The sequence below is a fragment of the Cavia porcellus genome, unplaced genomic scaffold (assembly GCF_034190915.1).
Source record: "Cavia porcellus strain 051 isolate PalLab524CR breed Dunkin Hartley unplaced genomic scaffold, mCavPor4.1 scaffold_6, whole genome shotgun sequence".
NCBI classification, from domain to species: Eukaryota; Metazoa; Chordata; class Mammalia; order Rodentia; family Caviidae; genus Cavia; species Cavia porcellus.
In genome coordinates this window covers 98,345,495-98,370,391 of record NW_026947489.1, presented here as the reverse complement: position 1 = coordinate 98,370,391, position 24,897 = coordinate 98,345,495, and the positions used below count along the sequence as shown (strand labels likewise).

General features: G+C 34.7%; 1 protein-coding gene across 31 annotated transcripts in view; it reads right to left on the bottom strand.

Moving 5' to 3' along the window:
- The window catches only part of Sox6 (SRY-box transcription factor 6), a 559,037-nt gene that overhangs the window by 100,567 nt on the left and 433,573 nt on the right, over nt 1-24,897 (bottom strand). For 26 of the 31 annotated variants that reach the window (XM_063251818.1, XM_063251830.1, XM_063251843.1 and 23 more), the window contains 2 exons: nt 14,757-14,836; nt 13,281-13,403 (listed from right to left, as the gene is read on the bottom strand). In XM_063251818.1, the coding sequence (XP_063107888.1) occupies nt 13,281-13,403; nt 14,757-14,836 (203 nt within the window). The remainder of the gene's footprint in view (nt 1-13,280; nt 13,404-14,756; nt 14,837-24,897) is intronic. The other 5 variants (XM_063251846.1, XM_063251850.1, XM_063251847.1 and 2 more) reach the window with 1 other exon arrangement.

Below are 24,897 nucleotides of genomic sequence, written 5' to 3'. Positions count from 1 at the left end.
ACCACTAGTCCCTTCCCTAGGCTGCATTAAATATGTCTTCCTCCCACAGAATTTTCGCTCTGCTGAAACCAGTTTCATCAATTACCACATTGCATACTAGAGTGTGGGCCCCCAGAGGGCAAGAGTCAAGCTTTATTGATTTTAGTAGGCCCAAACAGACAAAAGTACCTACAATGTTAGATATTTAATAAATATTTGGAGAACTTTTAGCATGTTAATACAGTGTAAATTTAGATTCCATTCTTGACATAACTACCAATGACAGGGTCTCATTTATATTGAATATTCACTAGGTTTGCACATTGTATTGCATATATATTATATATGTTAAATCCTGTTCCATCCACCTCTACCTATATAATGTTCTCTTGGCCATCTACTTCTAGTCAATTCAATTTCACCAAAATATATGCCTAAGAATTAGCAGACTGAGATCTTTACTTTTTTTTTTTTTTTTTGTCTTTTTCTTTTTTATCGGTACCAGGGATTGAACTCACAACCTCACACCTGCAAGGCAGGTGCTTACGCCGCTGAGCTAAATCCCTAGCCCCAAGATCTTTATATTGTTGTCTCACAATTCTATACACACTAACTCAGGCTACTGACTGGCTGTGTAACTTTGGCCAAGTTAACTTGTGCTCTGGGCCTCAGTCTCTCCAAGTAGAAAATCAAAAGATTTACCCAGTGCTTGAGAGTATGCAAAGCACCTTTCACAGGCATTTTCTTGAGCACCCTCACAACTGCCCTATGGGGCTATTATTCCTAACTCTACTTAACAGTACTCGAGTATCAGGAAGATGAACTAGCTGAACTCATGGGACCAGGAAGAGAGTAAGTACTTGAGCACCATGCTCTCCAGAGGCTTTTCAAATTCTAGAAATCTATGGAATTCCACAAACTCGTTGTCTGTTTATGCAAGGCTTTCTTTCAGTATCGTGGTATTTTTCTCTTGATTATAGGAAGTCCAATACACAATATCTTAATAACCAAATGGCTGTCACTTCTTGCTAGAAGCTCATGCTTCTGGAAATTGGGAGCAGTTATCATAGACTTTATGACAAAAATATTTCAAAGTCCCTAAGTACAAGCAGCATGGTTAACTAATAAATGAGTATATTTAGATGCCTGTATGTCAAGTGAATAGTCCTGTATTAACCATTTTTATCACTTTGAAGTTTTGCTCATCTCATCAATTTCTGTCCTCATCTATAAGAACAGAAAGTTGCTCTGCTTGTTTAGCAGATATGTAATATATAATTTAAAAGATTTTTAAATTAATACATGAAAAAGAGATTATACTATAAGGCTATAGAAAGATATGATATTTATTAAGCATCTACCATCCAGCATACATACTGTTTGTATTATGTCATCTAATTTTATCTCAAAATCACTCTCTAGGAGATGTTATTATCCCCACTTCATAGATGAGGAGAGTGAGGTTCAGAAGAAATTAGCTCATGGTCATTTATTTCTTTTAACTGCAAAGGTCATGTGGAAACAGAAAACATTGCTTTCTTGAAATAAAAAATGACACTAACGTGTAAATAAAAATCACAAAAGAGAGCAACCCAGATGCTATCCAAATGATAGCAAATTGTTTCAATAAATGGTCATATGGACTAATGGTCACATATACTATTATGAAATGTAGTCTTCTTCCTGTTCCATAGTGACGTATGTCTATGTGAGGTGAAAATATTTCACAGTCAAGAAATGTAGGCAGAGAGATGCAAAGCTAGGAGGACATGATTTAACACAGGTGAAGTCACAGATGTGTATCTGCTTCTGCAACAAAAAACACCCTGACAGATGAGAGGAAAAACAAAACATTCCGAATCAGTCACATCTAGGCCCATCTACTATGTCAGTAAAGCTTCTTTTTTTTTTTTTTTTTTTTTTTTTTTTCTCATGATCCTTCTCTCTTGTTTTCTCTGTTGTGTTATCTCTGAGCCAATGACTACACATCATTCACAGGTGCCCCTTGGGACATGGAGCAAACCCTACTTTGGACATCAGGAAAGTATGCTGAACAGAGGAACACCAATGCTAGCAGGAGTGTCTTTTCCTGTGTGCTGCAGGTAAAGGTGCTTCTAAACTCCAGAGAGTCATATCAGGGGTGAGAGAACATGCCAGTCCTCTCAGCGATAGTGCTTCTTTTTTTAAAATTTATTTTTATTAGTTTGCTTTCCTTTCCTGGAAGACAGAGTGATAATCTATTGGGAGTGTAATGCTAAACCACTTTTCCTATAGTTTCTAAACTGGGCCTCTGAGAAGGCTTTCGGTGCAATTCAATGACTGAATACCTTTGTCCACTTGAGCAGTAAATGGCCTGATTAAATACAGCTTAGTTAGTGGGAATTTTTTAAATAGTGTTATTTTTTTTTCTTTTTCTTCTTCTTCTTTTTTTTTTTTTTTTTAAATTTCCCTCCTGGCTGACTACAGCAGAGCTTGGAAAATGCAGTTCAATCACTTTCCACAGCACTTCAGGTCAGTTTCTCATCGGCATTAATTAAATATAACCCCCTTAGACTATCAGAGGTCAAGAGAGCAGTGCAGCGTTCTTCTCCAATATATTACTGTAAACACAAATGGGCATAATCTGTTTATAAGAAGCCTTCAAGCACAGAAGTGTCACTAATGAAAACTTAGAAAAGGCAAAGTAACATAATGTGACAACTGTCCAACCCAGATACATTTAAAACTATCCATTTCCACATCTATAGTGCTTAAATAACACACACCATGAAGGAAATCTGCACAGCAGCTTTAGGTAGCAAATGCAGACCAGTTTTTCGTGTGATAAATTGAAATAGTAAAATCCAGTATCTAACTCATTCGGTCTCTTATCTAAAACAAGGCTTTCCTTTTCCTAGAAGGTACAGGTATCAGTGTCTTTTTTACTTTTGTCCGACACTGTATCTTTCAGAGCACAACTTGACTAAGTCCTAAAATTGGATACTTGCTGAAATAATGTTTCTATGTTAGCCATTTTAAGTTCAAAAAGTCTCTTAAAAAGTTTCATACACTGTCTAGAGCTATTTGTAAATTAAATCATTTAAAATGAAGCTCTTTAATGCTGTATAATTTGTCTTGTCTCCCTGAATATGACTTTACCATAAATATTCCTTCCTCATTCTCTGATTGTCCCCAGATTTCTGAGAAGAAAGCAACCAAGCGATAATTCAACATTATTGCTGCTCCAGTGCACTAATCACTTAAAGAGCAGCGAAGTCTCTCCTCTCTGCCCCACAGCTCCTGCAGCCTCCTGGCCTAAGGCAGGCATCCCCTGACCCAGCGATGTCCAGATGTCAAGAGGAATACCCAGCTCCTGATGCAGCAGGTGCTCCATTCCAGTATGGTCAAACATCTGCTTCCTCTGCTGGCAGGAAACCTGCTCAGAGCACTGCCCAGGCTAGGAATGGCCAAGGACACAGTCCCCAGCTACTCCAGGAGACTCATCAAAAGTTCAAAATGCTAAGCCATCCCTAGAAACTCTCCAAAGAACAGTGCTCCTGCAGACAGCAGAAGTATTCTCAGTATTTTCCTCCCAAGAAAACTACAGAAAAGGACACTTTTCATTGCTGTTGTTGTTAGGGGTTTTTTTTAAATCATAGCAGTTCTTATCCTTGTTAAATTCTATTAAGATTTGGGCTGGGGATTTAGCTCAGTGGCATAAAGTGCCTGCCTTGTAAGCAGACAGTCATGAGTTCAATCCCTGGTACCCTTAAAAAGGGAAAAGGAAAAAGACAAAAAAAAAAAAAAAATATATATATATATATATATATATATATATATATATATATATCTTCTATTAAGATTTGACGTTTCTTCTATTTAGCTGGAAATTTGGAAAGTATTTAAACTCTGGAATCCTGAGAATATCATGTGATTTTGAAATTTCCCTTTTATCATTAATTAAATTGCTTTTAATCAATTTAAATTTCCCTGTAAGAAAAGAACAAGGTATGCAAGAAATCTAAATGACTGGGCTTCTTACCAGTCATCAGAGTTTAAATCAAAGAACTCTGGCTGAGAAGTAAAATTTAAAATACATTTAAGTCATGCACTATAGTCCTATTGCTAGTTGAGTATTTTAGTTCAAGACACTTAACTCATCTGAGCTTCAATTTCTTCCTTGAAAATACGGCGAAAATATTAGGACACATTTATTATAAAGGCTAAATATAGACTGCTTTTTAAACTGTAAAACAGGTATTATATACATATGTATATGTATGTTCAGGTGTATATACATATATAATATCTACATTTGTATTCAGCTTTTGGCTTGCTTTAGTAAGAAATTCAGGTTTTTATGTAATATACAATGTATACATCTAGTGTATGATCTCTGCCCAAATTGATTTCATCTCTCTTATGGGATCTCAAGAAACAGCATTCTATAAAAGCTATGAACAGCTCCCAGGTCTTCATGAAATTTCATAAGTGTCTTTCACACTCTGAAAGATAGATTTATTATTAATATCAAAAATAATATCACTTTTTTAAAAATCCAAGGGCTTGGAGTGTAACATATATGAAGCCCCAAATTTGATCCTCAACCTATTGTAGTAGATTGGGTAGAATAAAAGTTTTTATTTTGAAGGTCAAAGTGAAGCAAAACATTTAGGATAAATAATCAAGTGATGGCTGCACTTTGGTATTTGACTTGTAGGCGATGCTTTCCTCTGTCTGATTAGACTACAATTTAAGATTTTGTACAAACACTCATTGAACACCATTCATATAATCATAACACTTAATACATCCTGTGCATGTGTTTCTCATGGAAGACTCAAATGCTCTTTCAAGTGTTATTTTGTTTGATCTTCGCAACAGAAATTGACACAAGTACTTCTTTTTTACAGATTAGGAAATTGAGGTGCAAAGTAATATGTCAAACAAGACTCTAAGACTTACGGTGCAAGGAATAGAGGATCTTTTTACTTCTAATTATGCTCTCTCCTGAGTAATATTCTAACTCACATGTAGTTATACGGGAGCCACTTTTGTTTTGGAAACTAGACATGGACGGTTAAAGGCAGTAGACGAGATGTTTGTAGATCTTGTGTGCTACTGCCACTATGTTTTGGGGCTCTGGAATTCTGAGCTCTTCTTCTAGAAATGTTTTGTAAGTTCATTCTGTCCTGAACAAAGAACTGGTCAATGAGTGCAAAAGGTAATGATTTTACATTTCTTAAAGTTAGGAAAATAAACATTGTGAGGAGGAAGCAGGCCAGTCTAAAGTAAGAAAATAAATGCACTCTCTGGGGCAAGAGTGAACCACTGTGAAAGGGAGAATGCACAGAGCCTGATGGCAGCCATCTTCCATATCTCCCATGACTTAGGCTAATGTCAGGTCTAGGCCATCCTATCAAAAACCTGCTTGAGTTCTCACAAGAAAAACTGAAGATACCGTTCCCTGATTGGGCCCAGGGGTAGGGCTTTGGGAACTGCTTTTCTGTGCATTTCTTGGCTCTCTGTTATTGACAGGTCATAGCCAGTTTTCCACATCCTAATTTCCTGCCTCACTACCATCAAGGAGGAAATGTCAAGTAAGTGAGTGGACATAGATTGAATAGGATGAGCTATTTTTTAATATCCTTTACTCCCTTTCCATCTCTGATATATTAATAGCCAAAACAAAATTTGTGATGAAAATATTCACATTATTAAGATAAGAGGAAACGGAAGTGGTGCATTTTTCTCCTATCTGGTTTGAGATACTAGAATTCTAGAGTAGAAAGAGGATCATCCATGTTTTAGATTTGGGAATGTAATATTTCTGCTAGACCAGAGAAGGCAGAATAATACAAGTATCAAGCTACAGAGTGGGACAGAAGCATCCCTGCCACTGTCTATCCTATGATAAGTTGCTTAATTTCCCTGAATTAAAGTTTTTGAATCTACATATAGATACTGGTCAATATAAATATACTCAGAAGAGTGTACAAATTGGTTCTTAAGCAGGAAAAGTTTTATTCTAAAGGATGAGTCAACTTGTTGAGTTTCCAAACATGGACACATGTAGCAACAATAATTGTAATTAAACATAGTGTGACCTTGCAAAAAAAATCAAGTGGGTATTAGTTTTTAAAATTCTGTTTATCTGGATTCAGACAAGCAGACTGGTAGGTTAAGATATTTCTAATAAATAAGATTTGCAATAGTAATTATTTATTATGCATTCCTTTCCCTATTTTCTCTTTTCTTACAAGAATGTAAGGGTGTCTTATTTCTGGATATATTTCCACTATATATAAGAGGTTTTATCAACCTCTGCACTAGTGACATATCAAACTAGAATATTCCTCACTGTAGATGTCTGTCCAAGGCATTACAGAGTGTTCAATAGCACCTACCTGACCTCCTGCTCATTAGATATCCATAGTAATCTCCTTAACCTATTTCAATTTGATTAGAATATTAAAAAGACATTACCAGACATTGTCAATCAAACCCTTGCAGGCAAAAATTGCCTTCAATTGAGGGTTGCTACTTAAAAGAGTGCCTGGCACATACTAGATACCAAATAAATATATATTGGATAACTTAGTGATTAAATGTTATGTTTGGATTTAATTGCAAACTTTTTTTAAATGTTGCCCTTTCCAGAATGTCATAGATCTGCAATCATAGAGCATACAGCATTTTTAAAAATTTCTTGCCCATGATCACTTGAAGACAGATTTTGATGATACAGTAGCATTGTGATTTCTTGCTTGTTTGTTTGGTGTGTGTGTGCGTGTGGTATTAAAGACTAAGCTCAGGGCTTTGTGAAATCTGGGCAAGCACTCTACCACTGAGCTACATTCCCAAGTCATCATTATGTTATTTCAACAATCACATTCAAAGGTAACAAGTGTTATTTCAAATAGGAATTTTAAAAGTATGTAACATTTCATTCTTTTTTTAAATGAGTAGGTGAATTAGAATAAAAACTTGATAGATATCACAGAAAGGAGTATCTAGATGGAAAGCATTTGCTTCAAATATGCTTCAAATGAGCACCATATGCTTGCATTAATACAGTTTGACATAGACAAAGACATAGAAGTGTTTTAAGAAATAGGATTTTCATACATGTCTTTCACTTACTTTGATTTTGCTCATACTGTTCAAGGTCAACAGCATTTATGAAAAGAACGACACGTACCAACTGTACAACCATGCTCTAGGTTAATTTATGAAATATCAATCAAAAATTCTTTAAAACACATTTGGTGAAACAAGAATAGGAATATCCATACATCTTGCAAGCAATCTAGTGAAATGTAAGTGTAGTCACCTCTCAGTATTGATGGGAGAGTGCTTCCAGGAGCCCTCATAGGTATCAATATTGTGGATGCTCCCATCTCCTTATGCAAAATGTATGGCATGTGTATAAAACCTACCATATCCTCATGATGTACTTTAAGCCATTTCTAGATTATTTATAATATCTGTTACAGTGCAAATGCTATGAAAGAAGTTGTTATTTGGTATTGTCTAGGGAATAATGACAATTAAAAATTGTATAGATCTGGTACACATGTACCATTTTTTCTCAGTATTTTTGATCTGTGGTTGGATGAATCCCTGAATGCTGACCCCAAAGGTAATGAAGAGCAGACTATATCACATATTGGCAGCTTCCTATTGAGTGGGTTAGGAGGGTTGGAGCTAATTGAGTTTGGTAAAAATCTTGCATTAAAAGAGAGGGGACTGTGAAGGCTTTATAATGCCAGGTTCCAGAGTTCTCAGTGAACCATCTCTCAAAATATAAACAAATATCCTACTAATCAGATAACTTAAACACAGTGAATAACAAGGCTTATGTAAGAAGAGCCAACTTCTAGGTATTACCTTAAACCCAAATGAAAATCAAATTTCAAAAGAAAATCGAGTGTATTCAGTGTTTTAATTTGTGGGTAAATACAAAAAACTTCTGCTCCCTTGACTGAAATGATGTCAGATATCCAAAAGCTAGGGTCATTTTCCTAATTTGCATCTTTTTCTAATATGCTTGCATTTGTTTAGCCTCCAACAGGGCCCACTTGGAAACTGCAAGTTTTCCTAAGAGGCCTATAATAGAAATGAAAGGCTGCTTATGTGGAATAATGTTTCTTAAAGCCAGAAGAACCGATTAATCATTAAAGCTTTCAAAGAAGCTTAGGTCCTAGGTGGCCACCAAAGGTGAAATTTATTAATTCATTCATTTTACCAAACACAGTACCAATTAATGTTGGGGATTTTATGATGAAAAATCCCTGAATTCAATGATTTCTACCCTGATACCTTAGATTTGCCCTACAATTTTCTTTAATCTACTCTGATGATGGTTGGCTGATATTTTTAGAAATCTAATATTTGCTTTGTTATCTTATTTGTTATTTTCAATGATACTGAGAATACACGTGCCACTCCTTCTACAATGAAAAAGCTCGATAAAAGAAGGTATTTTGAAAACAGTGTAAGACAATATGGCAAGAAAGTGAAACTAGCCCAAGACTCTGATTCCAGAGTAGAGCTCATTCCATTAGTCCGAGGCTTATCTAATTCTAGCTACAATGGTTCTGTCAAGTTCTACCTCACTATTAAAAGTCAAGAAAAGCATCAGAGGGGGTGAGTGATGCTGATTAAGAAAAAGCAAGCATTTCCCCTCTAGCACAGCCCCATGATTGCTATCCTCAAAACAAGCTTTGGAATCAGCACATTCCTCTTTCTCCATTGGGTAGCCAGTAATTGGTCACTCTAATCAACTCTTTATTCAGTCCTCTTCTCTATTAGAAATCACAACCTCCCAAACCTGCCAAGCAAAGTTAACTCACCCTCCCATTCCGCTGTAGCACTGAGGCATGTTTACAATAGTAAATAAGACTAGGCATAAGCCAGTGAATACAATATCATAAAGATTCAAGCTGGAACTAAAATACAGTCCCTGTGTTGATGGGCAATTCTTCATTTTCTACTGGTAGCATGAAAATTGACAATGTCAATTTAAATAAAATATGTGTCTGTATTCACCTTTGCAAAAATTCCAATGCTTCCTTCTATCTTTGCAAACTTGCAAGGATTTATTTCACTTAAGAATAACTTTTAACTTAGGTTGACAGGTTTCTTCAGTGCTCAAAGTTTTTAATTATATTCCTTTCTTCAAAACTTCTCCACACCACACAGAATGCCCAACAAACAAAGGTGAAAATGTATTCACAATGATGTTTTTAAATTTTCATATGCAACTCCTTCATTTGGGTTACCATCCGTACTATCATTTAAGAACTGGTCTGCTAAAATATGTTCCAACTAAAGCTTGGTGGGCTTTGAATGCTCGATAAAAATCATTCTCTGGAGCTAATGAAGACAGAAACTCTGCCTGTAACAATATTAAGTTTGTTTTCTCTAGTGATTCAGAGAAGTGAGCAATCTGTCAGTAATACACTGAGTGAAATTACTTGTCTTGTAGGAATAACTGCTGACAGTCATTTTATCTCAGGTCTGACCCAAACATCTCCCTGCTGACAAACAAATTACCATGTGTAACTTTGAAAAGGTAACTAGCTTGTTTTAATTTTGACTGGTCTTTCATAATCCCTTATACAAATATTCAGTCCCGTCTTTCATTGTTCATAGTTTTTTAAAATGGTAAACAAGGAGCGTTGGGAGAGGGAGGACACATTTAAATTAATAAGGGGAAAAAATAAAGAAAATCCTTATACTTGGAGCTAAGAGAAAGAACAGTTAAGCTTCTTCCCAAGACTGCTCTGTGGGTAAAAGCAAGGAGTGTGTCTACCCAACATTAAGACTGGCAGTGCCGCCAGTGACTGACTGGGTGAGTGAACATGTTATCCAGACAGTATTGTAGGAATTAATTTTCTTCAATAAAGTGATTTTTAAGGCTCATATATTTCACAATCTAAACATATGTCACCGTTTCATAAATAAAATAAATGGATTAAAATAATACATTACCAACATGCTGACACATGGAGATATTTTAATTAGAAATTCTTTAGCTGTGTGATATTTAACTGCTGTATGTGCTGAAGAGAAGCATGCATCATTTAATAAGAAACTATGAGACAGGTGTCCCACTTTACATATGGCACCAGCTTTGTTTAATGTAAGTTAAAACTATGAGACTTTATCCCAATTAAAAACAAAACAAAATTACTTTAAGGATCTATCATATTAAAATTAACCACATAAAATGAATCAATATACTGAAACCATTTTTTTTCATTAAAAGGAGTCATTCAGAGCTTAGTTGCTGAGACCATATTTCTTCAGAAACAATCTAACGTCATAGCTATTTCAAGGCCATATTTATATGACTACTTCATTATATGGTACCCTTTCTTTAACACTATTTTTGACTTACTTAAGGCCCAATGGCAACATAGCTGAGGAAGGCAAATGGAAACTGGTCTTGAAATTTATATGGGTGATGGAACTGAAATAAGTAGCTAGGTAATATATTGTTTACTGTAGCAAGTGCCCTCTGTTCTCTAAAGGTCAAATGCATTGTAACCTTAGAGTTATAGTTTCTGATTGTTCCCAGGATTAAATACATTATCGAAATTAATGGTTCAAGCCCCTCAACATTCAGATATATGGGTATTCATGCCTCCATCTGCTGAACTGTTGAACTAAAAACAGCATTCTTTGGTCTTCTCTCTCCTAATATTGTGCCCCAGAGGCAGAGAAAACCATGCCCTAGATCAGCACAATTGTATATAAAATGGCCTTTTTGTGTCTTACTTATTTTAAAGAAAGAACTAACTAGAATGTGCTAATGCAAAGAGAGTCTTTACATCTTAAATATCTTGATACAAAATTTCAGGCTTCTAAGATATTCCTCTAAATGTTAAGATTTATCCAGGATTGTTAATATTAGAAATGACAACCTTTGAAATACAAATTAACTGTAATATTATAGATACAAAAGACCAGTTCTGAGCAATGTTTTATGGGGTTTTCCAACTAAGAATCTCTGTTTCTAAATAAAATAATTTAACATAATTTTAATTCTTCCTTAGGATCACCATTTTTGACAAAGCTGTGATATTTTAGCTTGTCACAGAAGAGAAAACTCAACTTTTTCTAGTTGAAAGCAAAGTTTTAGTATCAATAAGGCAAAGTATTATTAAAATGTCCTTCTGCTTTCCCTCAAAATTTAAAATGGCACAGTGTAGCAGATATAAATGTCCACTGTGCTGTTCATCAAGGACTTGATTCATTCATATCAGGAAAGATGGGAAACCTGCCTTTCAAACAAGGTCAATCTTTTCTAATCAGTGTACCATTCAAACAATCAAAGATTTTCTGAAATGCAGGGAAAGGGTGCAAAAAAAAGGCAAAAGAATAAAGCAAAAGTAAGCAAAAATCCATAAAATTCTCAACCCAGCCAAACAAACTGCAATGTTATAAAGGTGCTTGTATCTGTGGGTTTTCTATTTCACCCGTTAAAGTGACCAAGATGTGGCACCCACTATGCTTCTGCATCAGTGCCACTTCCACATTGTGCACATCTTAAATATCTTGATACAAAATTTCAGGCTTCTAAGATATTCCTATCAATGCTGGTTACAAGTATGACGTTATGGTTTCCATAAATCAACAGAAGCCAGATTTGATACACCAGGGGTTCAGTGATTACAAGAGGTAGGGGAAATACTAACGTAAGAGAAAAATTAGACAAAAGATACAAGGTAGAAACTTGAGTACAGGAAAGGTGATAGGATAAAACAAAATACCTCGGAGCACAGAAGGCAAAGAGGAGAGTCTTGAGTTTGAGGCCAGCCCACCTGCTTTCATAATCTTCTAAGCACTTAAAAGTTCCTCAAACTGCCTTTCAGTAGTGAGTAGGCTGACTAACTGTCATCACACAGAAGAGTTCGTTCTTATGTCCAGTTCATCTCTTTTTGTGGCTCTGCTAGGCACAGATTTCAAAATGCTGGAATCATGGCAGTCTTTCTACCGCTAAGAGAGGGCTTTTATAAATGATCTCTTTTGGCTGTGGAGAAGACAGCCAATACTGTGTCAGTACGTGTGTAGCCATGTCCAAGTGGAAACCCCCTGACTACCACTTCTATCAAAGCAAAAGGAAAAAGAGAGGCAGGCAATAAGCCCTGGAACACTTCCCTAGGCTGCTTCCAAGGTGGCCTTTGATCTTGCCTTTTTCCTTCTTAGAAGTGATCACTCCATCACCTTCCAAAAGGACAGGTTCAAAAGCAGTAGAAAAGATAATGTCAAAGTAAAAAATAATTATTACCAATTTTAGGTTAGAATATAGAATTTAGCATTATGCCTCATTAGAAAATTAAAGTGAACTTCAGTTTAGTTAACTTGTCTCCATTCTTTTTTTTCTTTTTAATTCAACAGATAGCTAGCAACCCTCCAATATCTGATAGTCCCAGAGAGGGACTCCAGTGGTACAGGAAAGGAATGAAGTATGAAGATGGAGAGAGAGACAGGGTCTTTGCAGCAGAAAGACACTGGATTTTCAAAGAGCCACATATGCCTTCTTTTTCCAGGGAGTAAGGATACCCCATAAAATAACTGAGCTTTAGTGGAAAATTAAGTATGATATGTCATTTATTTGTTGTCTAATACCTTGAACAACTATTTCAATAGATATTAGCAGAAGAATCAGCGATGCACACACAACATTTAGTTTTAACAATTGCACAAAATGACATTACAGAACTTTGTGGAAATAGAACTAAAAGCCAAGCTCAGATGCCCAATTTCTGCCTGAAAAAACTACATCAGGAAACTTGAATTTGGCAGAATTAGAAAAACTGGGGAGACACAATGGATAATAGGTATCCCTGGTTAAATCACTGGACCTCTCTAAACCTCAGTTCAGGCAATCTCTCTTGTCTCTATCTCATCTCTGTCTTTGTCTCTCTCTATGTGAACTATATTTTATCAAGTTTACAGCAGCTATGAGGTCAAATGAACAATTTTAAATGTTTAAGTTTTTTTAAACACTACACAAATATGGTACAAGCATAAGGGAAAGAAAGATGGATTTAAAGACACTCTAAGAATTCATCTGAAAAAATACTGCATTTATGGCAACAAATAACCTGTTTCCTAATTCAAGGACATTGGATAGAGTTGCTTTTTTCTTAAAGAAAAGAAGCAAAGAAAAAGTCTCCTTAGAAACAAGAAAATGGGAAAGAATAGGTTCAGTGGTTAGGCTCTTTGCCACTTTTTAAAAAGTCTAGAATATGAATGAACAATCCAGTCCCCCACCCAAAGAAGCAAAGCACCAAGCGAAGCATTCATACCTCAATCTGTTGGTGGTTGTAAGAGTGGCCACCACCATGTTCAAAGGTGTCCAAATTCCTGCCAAAACGGTCACTTAGGCCCTTTAGCCTTGGGTTAATTTGTGGGTGAGAGACATGACCTTTCTGTTTAGTAACATATTCAGAAAAAAAAAAAAGATAAAACATACTGTCAGAACTCATGAAACAATACACACTTCTAAATCCATGGTATTGACCATATCAGAGAATGGAAAGTGGGAGATATAACACCCAGCCTCTCTGTTTTACAAACACTTGGTTATAGGATCAAACAGTGGCACTGCTGTCTTATTTCTGTCTCAGAAAGAAGAGGACACGCTACAAGAAAAGGGAAAGGAAGTTAGGTTTACTGCTAGGGAGGGTTCATTTTAGTTTCTAACTAGCAGCTATTAAGTTCCGAAGTTAGAGTGTAAAAGGTGAAGACTTGCAAGAGGTTATTGCAAGGGTTATTGTTCCTGTTTGACTAAAGATAGCCAGTAATACGGAATGTCTTTATGCTTCCTGAATGAGGGTTACGACAAAGCTTCTCAAGTGCTGCAAAAATTCTTTATTTACACACCCGATTGACAATGTTGAAAGTGATGGCTTTTCATGGTACAGTAGCGACACCCTTTTCAGGGTCAAGTCAAATAGAGAATAGCAACATAGAAATAAAATCCCCAGCCAGGTGTTCCCTAGATTATTTAAGAAACTTTAAGAGTAACCACAGTAAATTTGAAAAATGAAAACTATCTTTAATGAAGTTTCTGTTGTATTAACTATTATTTTCATGATCTTATCTTTTTATTAAACAAAACATATAAAGTTGATTTCCCATTCAAATGATAGAGCTAAAAGAGTCTAAAGAACATCTAATCCTATTCCACACTACTCATTTTACTGTGAAGAATATATGGTGCAAATACACTTTCATTCAGTTTCCAAACTTTCTCCCCAAAGTTAGCTTTAGAAGATAGACTACTAACCCAGAATTCGATCAGATAACATGCCCAGACCCTTAGCCCTTGGAAGAATGAAAATATGCATATTTAGGAACAAAATGTTCACATTTCACTAAATAATTATTAAGTAATTTGTGAATAATATTATTCTATGACCCACAAGAAATGTCCAACATCGTTACCTATTTTGATGCATATATGTAAAAGCTAATCTAGATATAATTTAAACAGATGAAAAGTTTGCAACAAAAAAGCTCACAGCAAGTTAAGAAAACAACAATACTAACTCATCTGACAGAATACATAATACTAAATTATAGTGTTATTTTTCGTTTAAAAATAATAGAGCTGGCACTTTTCTCTTTGACTTGCAGCATGGTAAGTACATAAGGTGTTAATCCCTCTGAGTTATGCTTTAAAAATTATTTAACATTCAGGCCATTATTTAGCATACAGCTGGTTAGCAGTTTCCCACTAAAATGCTGGCTCATATCCCACATTTTTTTCTGGCACTTACCTGGAGCTGTAAAGGGCTGAGTCCAGAAGCAGCAGCAGCTGCCATTGTTGATGGAATGAACTGTACAGGGTAGTTATCACCTGTCAGAAAGAACAATGCATACAGGTTTAGACAATGCACAGGGAATCGCAGCAGGCAAGTACAAACATGGTCCTTGGATTGCCTGAGCTTTACAACATTGCTCTAAGCCCAAACATCTGCAGAAACAAAAGGCTTAGCTGGGCACAGACTTGCAGACCTGCCTTGGAAGTTTTTGTTAACAGATAGCTGGTAGGCAAGCTGGCAAAACATGAATGTGACGTTAAAAAAAATTAAACGTGCAATTCAAGCATGTTCACTCCATTACAAATCTTGTAATACATCATTTTTTTAAGAGTAAAAAAAATATCTTAAAGCCAGGTTGACACTCAATACAATGTAAAAGCACTGAAGCTTTTCTACTAAACAACAAAACTTTTAGCTTGCTAGGCAAGACAGAGTGTTACCAGTTCAAAGAAGATTATTAGCTGTGGACTTCCTATAACTCCTAAACTACATTTTACAAAAAATATAGACAGCGTTTTTAAAATACATTCCCTTTAATATGATAGTGTTTAAGGAGCAGCTAATCTCACCTACCAGCATTCTATGGAATCTATGAGAGTAGAAACCATTTTTCTAAATTAACCTCTAGTATCGTGCTATTAGAACCTAGTACATAATTGTGCACACTAGGCACTGATCAAACATTCTTTGATGATTATTTGATTAAATAACTGCACATTATACATGGGATATGGGTACTAAACGCCTGGTATGTATAGAGCATAGTTTAGCAGAGATCAGTGTTAAATCTTCCTGTGTTTCTAACTCCAGCCCACTTCTAAACAGGGGACTGAAATACCTCCTATGACCTGAAAACATAGTCTCTGGTCAGAGACTCAAAGAACCAGGAAGTGATGAGCAACATATTTTCGTAGTGGTAACTGAACTAAAAATTAATATTTGTGGATAAATTACACAGTTTCAGTGATTTAATGTAGTGTCACTTTGGCTTCAGTTACTTATTTAAAGTCAGTGTTATGTACTTTCTCTAGGCTATATTTTAATAGGCTGTTTCTCCACACATTTTTGACATTTATAATAATCATGCTGTTTTGCATGAACTTTTTCCACATTGGAAGCTGAATGTAATAATGAAGAGACATTGCAGAAAGAATCACAGTAAAAAGGTAGTTAACTGGAAAGTAATAAAACCATTTTCTTCTTCTTCTTCTTCTTCTTCTTCTTCTTCTTCTTCTTTTTTTTTTTCCCCTGCCTGGACACTACTACTAGAGTCTGATGCCCTGTTCCTAGGAACTCGTCCTGCTTGCCACATGAAGTGCTACTCAGCTGGCCCAATGTAAATGTTAAGTTGCTTTCACTTTTAACAAATTGTTAGCTGCTAATCTACACGGTCTCTTTGCATCATATCCATAATACCTCATCAGACCATTGAGCACAGTGTGTGCCTGTACACAGTCCAGTAACAATTGGCTTCTGATTGCATATGGAGTGCTGCTACAATGCATTCACTAACGCTATATTGTGCTGAGCTCCTATGGAGTAATGTTCAAAATATCTGATCTTGTTTTTCCCCTTCCATGAGGTTGATTTTAGTTAGAAGTAATATACAAGCTTTTAAAAAAGACAACCAGTCCAAATTATTTTTTATAGTAAATGACTATCACTTTATCCCTAAATAATTCTACTGATCTTCATAATTTATGAACTAAACTATTTGGAGAAAGAATATCCTAATCTAAGTCAAACACTATTCTTCGATTGCTATCTTACCAGTTAAAAAAGCACAAAATGATGCTGAATTAATGATGTTTCAAAAATAGGGGGGAAATCATCCATTCCGACCATCAGCATGGACTGACTGCCTCCTGGAACATTTTAGAGCTAGCTGTTCTTTCTTTAAATATCATGCATTATTCATACTAACTCCAAACCACAACGCCCCTCCCTGTAAGTTTAATACCAGTTGCTTTATTTGTACTAAAACATTTTTCATGTCAAACATATTTTAAAAAATCAAACTCTAAAAGAATTCCCTGGGGCACTCCTTTTTTTTCATAGCTGTCATGCTTCTCTGCTGTGAAATAGCTGGTTTTTTTAAATATAGTTTTTGGCCTGCCAGTTAATTTATTACTATCTCTACCACACCCTGTAGTACTCTCCAGCTCACCTGCTGGCTACAAACAGTTTTCTTTCCACTGTTGACAAGCATATTTTTAAAATGTTTTTAACCTTTCTATGGGTTTGAATCTGCATATCTGAATATATCTTTAGAAAGCTGTTTCGCCAGAACACATCACTGTATCAATACTAAAAGAAAGAATGAATATATTAAAGCTGCAGATTATATCGCAGAGAATGATTAGAAGACAGAGAAGAAAGGAGAGGCAGCCGAGTGAGAACATGTGGGTTAAACATAGAAGAGAAAATGGTAACAGGGAGAGGGAATTAAGGGTAACATGAAGTTTAGTTTTTGGATAACAGAGTTACATGCTTCTTTCCTACCACCTCTAACTTTCTCCGTGGATGAGTTGATCAAGTGAAGTTCTTAGTGGCTGACTTGGCAAAGAATCAGTCAACATGTTACAGCAATTTTTTTCAAATTTGTCTCTGGGTTTGAAATGCTTGCGTGAGGACCTATTCTTTTAAAATTTGTACAGAGGATGATGCAGCCTGTTAAAACAGGTTGACTTTAGGCACTACAATAATCTGGCCCTTGCCAGACAACCTCCAAAAACAAACTTGGGAAATAATGCTCATTTTGTAAATCCATCTTTCCTGCCTTCTAAATATTCTAACTGACTATTTTTTACCTGGATTTACAGAATAAATACAAGATTTAAAATCTATGGAAAATTTACTTGATATTTGTTTCACTTGTCAGATCAGGTAACAGTCTTTTGGAATCAAAAAAGATCCACAGAGAGACTCCCTAAGTAATAAAAAGTAAATTTTTAAATTTCAGAGAAACTGAAATGATGCCAAAACTTAGTAGGACTTAATCATAGGAGAAAGAGTTTATAGATTCCTAATGGGTAATTCAAATTCTACTTTTCCAAAAGTGTCAAAAGTTTCATGGATAAAATTCTTCCCATTTACTTTCACTCTTCGAAAAAAGACTTATAGTATCATGAGATATTACCTCCAGATATTAACACACTGCAGGAGTCACTTAGAGACATGGAGTACAGTAGAAAAGACAGAAGACAGAACTCACGAATTCATTAGCTTTCCACGAAGGGGAATTTAGTGTCATACCTCATTTTCTACCCTTGAAAGTACGAAGACAATGATGCTACACCTCCTTAACTATCTGAAAATTTTAGTGGTTGCATTAAAGATGAAAATAAGTTACCAAACAACCGACAGTCTCCATCTTTACAAATTATTGTCTTTCTTGTCACACTATGGAAACATATGAATCACAGTCACTAATACAAACAAACATACTGTAAGTATGGGTCTCGCCTGGATGGACTACTCAGAATAGTAAAATATTACATGTACTCTATATTCTGAGAGAATATTATAAGACTGAATTTATCTTTGTGCAGCATTATACTATAACAGAAGCAAGAACTATGTCATACATTAGAATTCTAAAAATAAAACAAATTCTTCCGTTTTTTCCAAGGACAAATGAATCAAAAAATTAGAAAAAATTATGACACATACTGCTGAGATAACTATGCTTTTACTCTCCTGCTAAACTTTTCCTCCTCTATTCATCAAAGATCAACGAGGAGATTTTTCTATTCCAGGTTTTTTTTTTCTAAGATTATCTGCACTGTTTTTCCATACCTTTAAAGAAGATAAGGATCAAGGTTTAATCTTAATTCCTTCAATTATTTCATAGCTGAATCCAGATCCTTTGCAAGTCACTTGGAAATCCAGGAAATTTTTGCAATGACAATTAAGTGAGTATGAGTGAATTGACATAAATCCATCCCCATTAATAGAAATCCATTTTTTTAAAAAAAACTCATGATTTAATGATAACCATCAATGTTGTAGCCTTCATATATGAAGACAAAATTAAATCACTCTTGACATAAATAAAACTGAATTAATTTACACAGCTAAACATATCTGGTTTCTCATGTCAACATTCCCAATTAAAACTGGGATAGTAATTCAGGCACTGTAGAAGTGATTTATTTCCTACTACATGAATTTAACTGCTCAAATATTACAATATTGGTTGCCTCTGCCTAGAAATATTCTGGGAGAGAGAAATAGTTGCCTTTATAAGATGTTATTTGGATAACTTTACACATAAAATTTGTATTTTTTTCACAGCAAAAAGCCAGATAAGAATTTTCTTAAAATCTCACACACACACAGTCCATGCCCACAAAAGTATGAAACATCAAAAGAATGAAACATCAGTCTGAATGCTATCTCACTATTGTCTATAGGTAAACCCCTTGGAAAAGTTAATTAACAATAATTAACATTTTAGTTTTTTTCTTTTCTTTTGATAAATTAGAGATACTACTACTTATTACCCCTTACATCTTATTATACAATTTGAGACTATTCATATACATATGGAGTTTCTTGAAGGAAATCAATGTTGCTCAAAAAAAGAAATAGTAGATAACAATTGTAACGACTGTTTATAAACCAATTAAACCACTTAGGACAGAAAAATTATTTGAAGCACAGACAAATTACTTAAATGACTCAGCTGAAATAGAAAATTCTACAGATCTATAACAAGTAAAGAAACTGAATCAGTAATCTAAAACCTACCAACAAAGAAAAGCCTTGGACTAGATGGCTTCATTGCAAATTCTACCAAACATTTAAAGAAGAATTAACACTAATCCTTCTCAAACTTTTTCAAAAACAGAAGAGAAAAAAATATTTTCTTGTGTGTTCTATGAGGCCAAGATTATATCAATACCAGATAAACATGTCATAGGAAAATAAAATCAAGACCAAAATTCCTTATGAATATAAATTGTAAAATCCTGAACAAAATGTTATTAAGTAAAATACAATAGCATATTAAAAGTGTTAGTCATCAAAAAAGGATTTATTCCAGGAATGCACAGGTGGTTCATCATAAATAAATTAATGTAATGTATCACATTATTAAAACAAAGACAGAAAAATCACATGACTATCTCAATTCACTCAGAAAAGGTCTTTGATAAAGTTTCAATTTTTCCATGATGAAAAGCCTCTAGGAAACTATAACTAGAAGAAAATTTCTCAGCATGATCAAGTATTAAAATTCACAGCTAACATGCTACTCAATGGTGAAGGACTAAAAACTTTCTCCCTAAGATTAGAAACAAGACAACGCTATGTACATTCACTGCTGCTATTCAACTCTGTAACTGACATTCTAGCCAATTCTATTAGACAAGAAAAAGAAATAAAATGCACAAAAACTAGTAACAAAGTAGGAAAACCACTGTTCTTTGCAGACAATATAATTCTGCATACAGAAAATCTCTCCCAAAAATCCATGAGAAAGATAGAGATAATAAATTCAACAAAGTAGCAGAGTAAAAGATTAATAAACACAATCAGTGGCATTTCTACATGCCAGCAATAATCCAACAGGAAATGCAGAAGTAAATTTCATTTACAACAGCATCTAAAACAATTAAAAACTCAGGAATGAATCTAACAAGAGAAATGGAAGATTTGTACACTAAAACTAAATGAAATGCTAAAAGGAATAAATAACTCATGAAATAACCTAACTGTCTGCTATTTGGTGAATGAGATAAACAAACTTTGGTGCATACATATAATGAAATATTATTCAGTCATAAAAGGATGAAATTTTGCTACTTGCAACAATATTGTGAAGTCATTATATTAAGTGAAATGAGCCAGACAAAGAAAAACAAGTACTATGTGATCTGGTATGCAGAATCTGAAAAGTTGACCTCACGCAAGGTAGGGATAGAATTGTGGTTACCAGAATTTGAGGAAGGCAAGGGAGAAAGAGGGATAGCAAATAGGTTCATTGGTAGGTACTAAATTATACTTAGGAAAAATAAGATTTGGTGTTCTCTTACACAGAAGGGAGACCAATGACAATGATAATGTACTCTATATTTTGAAAAAGTTAGAAGCTAGGCTTTTGAACATTTTAATCATGACAAATGTTTGAGTAGACAGATATGTTTAACTGAATTTGAACATTATATAATGCATACTTATGTCAAAATATCACAAGGTACCTCATAAATATGTACAGTTTTATTTCTCAATTTAAATTTTATTTTTATGAAAGGAATTAAATAAGACAGAAAGGAATGGAAAGGGGCATTTCTGTTCATGAACTGGAAGGCAATAACCTTTTCTGTAGAAACAGAAAAGTCATTTATAATGTGCATAGGGAATTGCAAAGGATCCCAAGACCTAAAACAGTATTGATTTAAAAAAAGAATAAAATGTTATGACTCATACTCCTACACTTCAAAATTTACTACAAAGGCACAGGATGGCACCAGCATAAGTTCAGATATACAGACCAAAGAAATGGAATAGATATCCGAGAAATAAATTCACATACTCATTTTTGAAAAAATGCCAAAACTATTAAGTGGGGAAAGGATATCTTTTTTCAAGAAACTGTGTAAATAAAACTGGATATACTATTTAACAAAAGATGTGCATGAAAAAGATACAGATGTTCAATTTTTATATTTTGTATTTGGTTTATCTTATACCCTGTACAAACAGTAATTCAAATACAACAAATACATAAATTTAGGTGCTAAGGCTATAAAACTCTTAGAAGAAAGTGAATAAATTTTCATGACATTAAATTTGGCAATGATTTAATTCATACCAAACACCTACAAAATGAGAGAAAATACTTGCAATTTATATATCTAGAATGAACCTTTCCCCAAAGATGACATATAAATGTCCAATAAAGGACTGGACTTAAATCACTGAGAAATACAAATCCAAACCACAATGAGATGGTACTTCACATCTAGTATGATGATTATATTAAACTTTTTTAAAAAACAGAAACAAGGTAACAATAAGTGTTGGCAAAAAGGTAGAGAAATTAGAACACTTTTCCATTCCTAGTAGCATGTAAAAGGGCATAATTGCTATGGAAAACAGTTTGATAGTTTCTCAAAAGATGAAACATAAAACTGCCATATGAGTCATAAATTGTACTCCTATGCATACATGCAAAAGAACTGAAAAGCAAGGACTTCAACAAGTATCTGTATATCAATGTTCATAGAAAGGCCATCATTAGTAGCTTAAAGGAAGAAACAATTCATTTCCTCACTAATGACTCACTAACTGCCCACTAACAAATGAATAGACAAACAAAATACATTATATATACACAATGAAATTAAAAAAAGAATTACACTTTGATGTAAGCTACAATATGGGTGGACCTCAACGAAACTATGCTTATAGAAATAAATCAGAGAGAGAAAAAAATATTCCATTTATTTGAGGATTTACAATGGACAAATTCAAAAGATAGTAAAATAGAGTTTATCAAAAGCTACAACAACAGGAAATGTTAACATTTCTTGGCTATGAGATTTGGTAGGGGTTGACTGGAAAAACTTTTGGATACAGACAGAGGTAATGGTTTTAAGACACTGCAAATGTATTAAAATAGTATGTTACATATTTTACTACAATTAAAAGGAAGCATTACACATACTTGTTAAATTGTTTTTAGTTACTGAACAGTGGAATAATATGACTCTGTCTAATGCTCAAATTTTGGACCACTTTTCTAATGGGTAGTGATGTGGATAACAATCCAGTAAAATTGACTTAGTTCCAAAGTCAGATTTTACTCCAGGATGAGTGGTTTATAATTTTCAAAGATTCATTTATTTTAACAAATTTAACTTTCATACCTGTATTGAGTGGTAGACAAATCATGATGTAGTTTTTAAATGATTAAAAAAGTGAGGTTTAACAAGGTTACACGAATATTCAAAAATAAAAAAAGAAATAACATAATCCATGTGAAATACTTGGAACAGTGTTCAGCACAGTCATTCAGTAAGCTGTTATTCAATAATAATGCAGTAGGTTATTATCATATGACAACCTGTAAATAACTGCATTATCCAGGAGCAAGCAGACATCCTACATCCTATTTCCTAGTATCTCCAAGAAGCTTCAAGGATGCTGCCCAACCGCGATAATTTTAAAAACCTAAGCACTAACAGCAATGGGTCAGTTGCATCATTTCTGGAACACAAAAGATGCTATTCATGGTTTTTATTTTTCAGGCAAGTTGACCTTGATCTGATATACACATTGGTAACTGTGAAAGGAGCTTTATCTTTTAATTTTCTCAAACATTGATGCTCCAATGTGTTTATCTTATCCTTGATTGCTGCATCTCTCAGTGCCACAATATAAAAGAGCAAAGCAACCAACAGTCTATGGTTTATATTTTGGGCTCCGATGATGAGTTCCTGCCTACAGGGAAGGCTCTAATTATAGAATGAATATAAGAATAAAAATTTAGAAATTAAAGCTCAATAAAGCACTTTGGAGAGAGCGATCTGAAAGATGCTTCCCTGAAGCGAGGCCGTGCCTTGAGGCGCATGCCTCTCAGCAGTGCACAGAGCAGGAGAATTCGCTTGATGATCACTGAACACTGGGACCCTGAATTCCCAGAGCTACAGGTCATATTACCTGGAGAGAAGGGAAAGCATGGGGCCCCAAATGTACTTCTCTACAATGTCCTAGAAATAGCCAACTTATTGAATAGCAAATGTCACCCTGAAAGAGTCATGGTTTTTAGAAATCAAGACAACTATTCAATCTCCTGCATCCTTTTATTTCCTATAGAATTATGTAAGGTTCTGGGAAAGTGGAGAAGTAGGTGGGGGAGAGGTTTAAATGTATGTGGACCAAGATAGCATCTGCTCACCCCTTTGGCTTAACGGGCCAAAATGTAAATGTATGCTATTGTCTCCAGCCTTTTCTACATGTGACCAAGCTACCCTCTTGCTGCATACCTGAATATCTATTTCAAAAGAAGTATCACAGCTTGGTTTGAGGCAACAATGTTTGCTTATTCAGACTCCAGTCGAATAGTTCTCTCCTCCCCAAACTCAGGTGGGTAATAAAGATTCTGCATAGGACTAAGTCTCTTGAGTTTTTAATTTCTCATCAATAATGAAAGAATGTATACTTTGGCCATTTCAAGCTTATATATAATACAGGATAAATTAACCAAATTATTAAAAGACATAGAGTTCTGGTTAAACTCTTTAATATCATGTAGAGGTTACTAGAAAATATTTTGTTACTAGCTTTGCCTATGATGAAGAGTCTTTCTATGTATCCAAAACCGTTGTTCTGCCTTACTCAACAGGTTTAGCCAACATAATCAAACACAGTCTGCTACCCCAAGACACTACTCTGACGTATACTTTGTTCAATTTAACTTTCTTTTTTTTTTTTTTTTTTTTTTTTGTCTTTTTCCTTTTTATCGGTACCGGGGATCGAACTCACGACTGCCTGCTTGCAAGGCAGGCGCTTATGCTGCTGAGCTAAATCCCCAGCCCCTCAATTTAACTTTCAATTAATTCCTGCATAATATTTTCCCAGTCTCCATAGTCTTCTCAGTCATGTATTGCCATACCATTAATGCTATTTAAGGCTTTCTAAATGGCATAAATTCACTGAATAAATAACAGTATCTTCCCCCATGAAAAATGGCACCACTATTTTTTACAAAATTAAGTAAGTTAACAAGGTTATAAGTCATCTCCAGGGAGCAGAAAATATGTCTTATGCCTGATTTTGAAATGTGAAAAATTTTAACTTTAATGTTGAAATCAAGTCAACAGTTTCAATATATAAGTTTACTGAAAAGGTTTCCAGGTTTGGTACAGGGAACTGGTGCAACTCAGATGCAGGCAAAAACAGTAAGTATAGTTTATATCATGTTCAAAAGAAAATTGAGATGAAGAGAGAATTCAGAATTTACCTATATCACTGAAGGATTGGAATAGTGACAAAATAGAATCCCATCCTTAATATAAATGCCAATTTCACTAGGACTGTACCTTGCTGTGACATTTTTTTGCTATAGAAAAATCAATGTTTAACAATT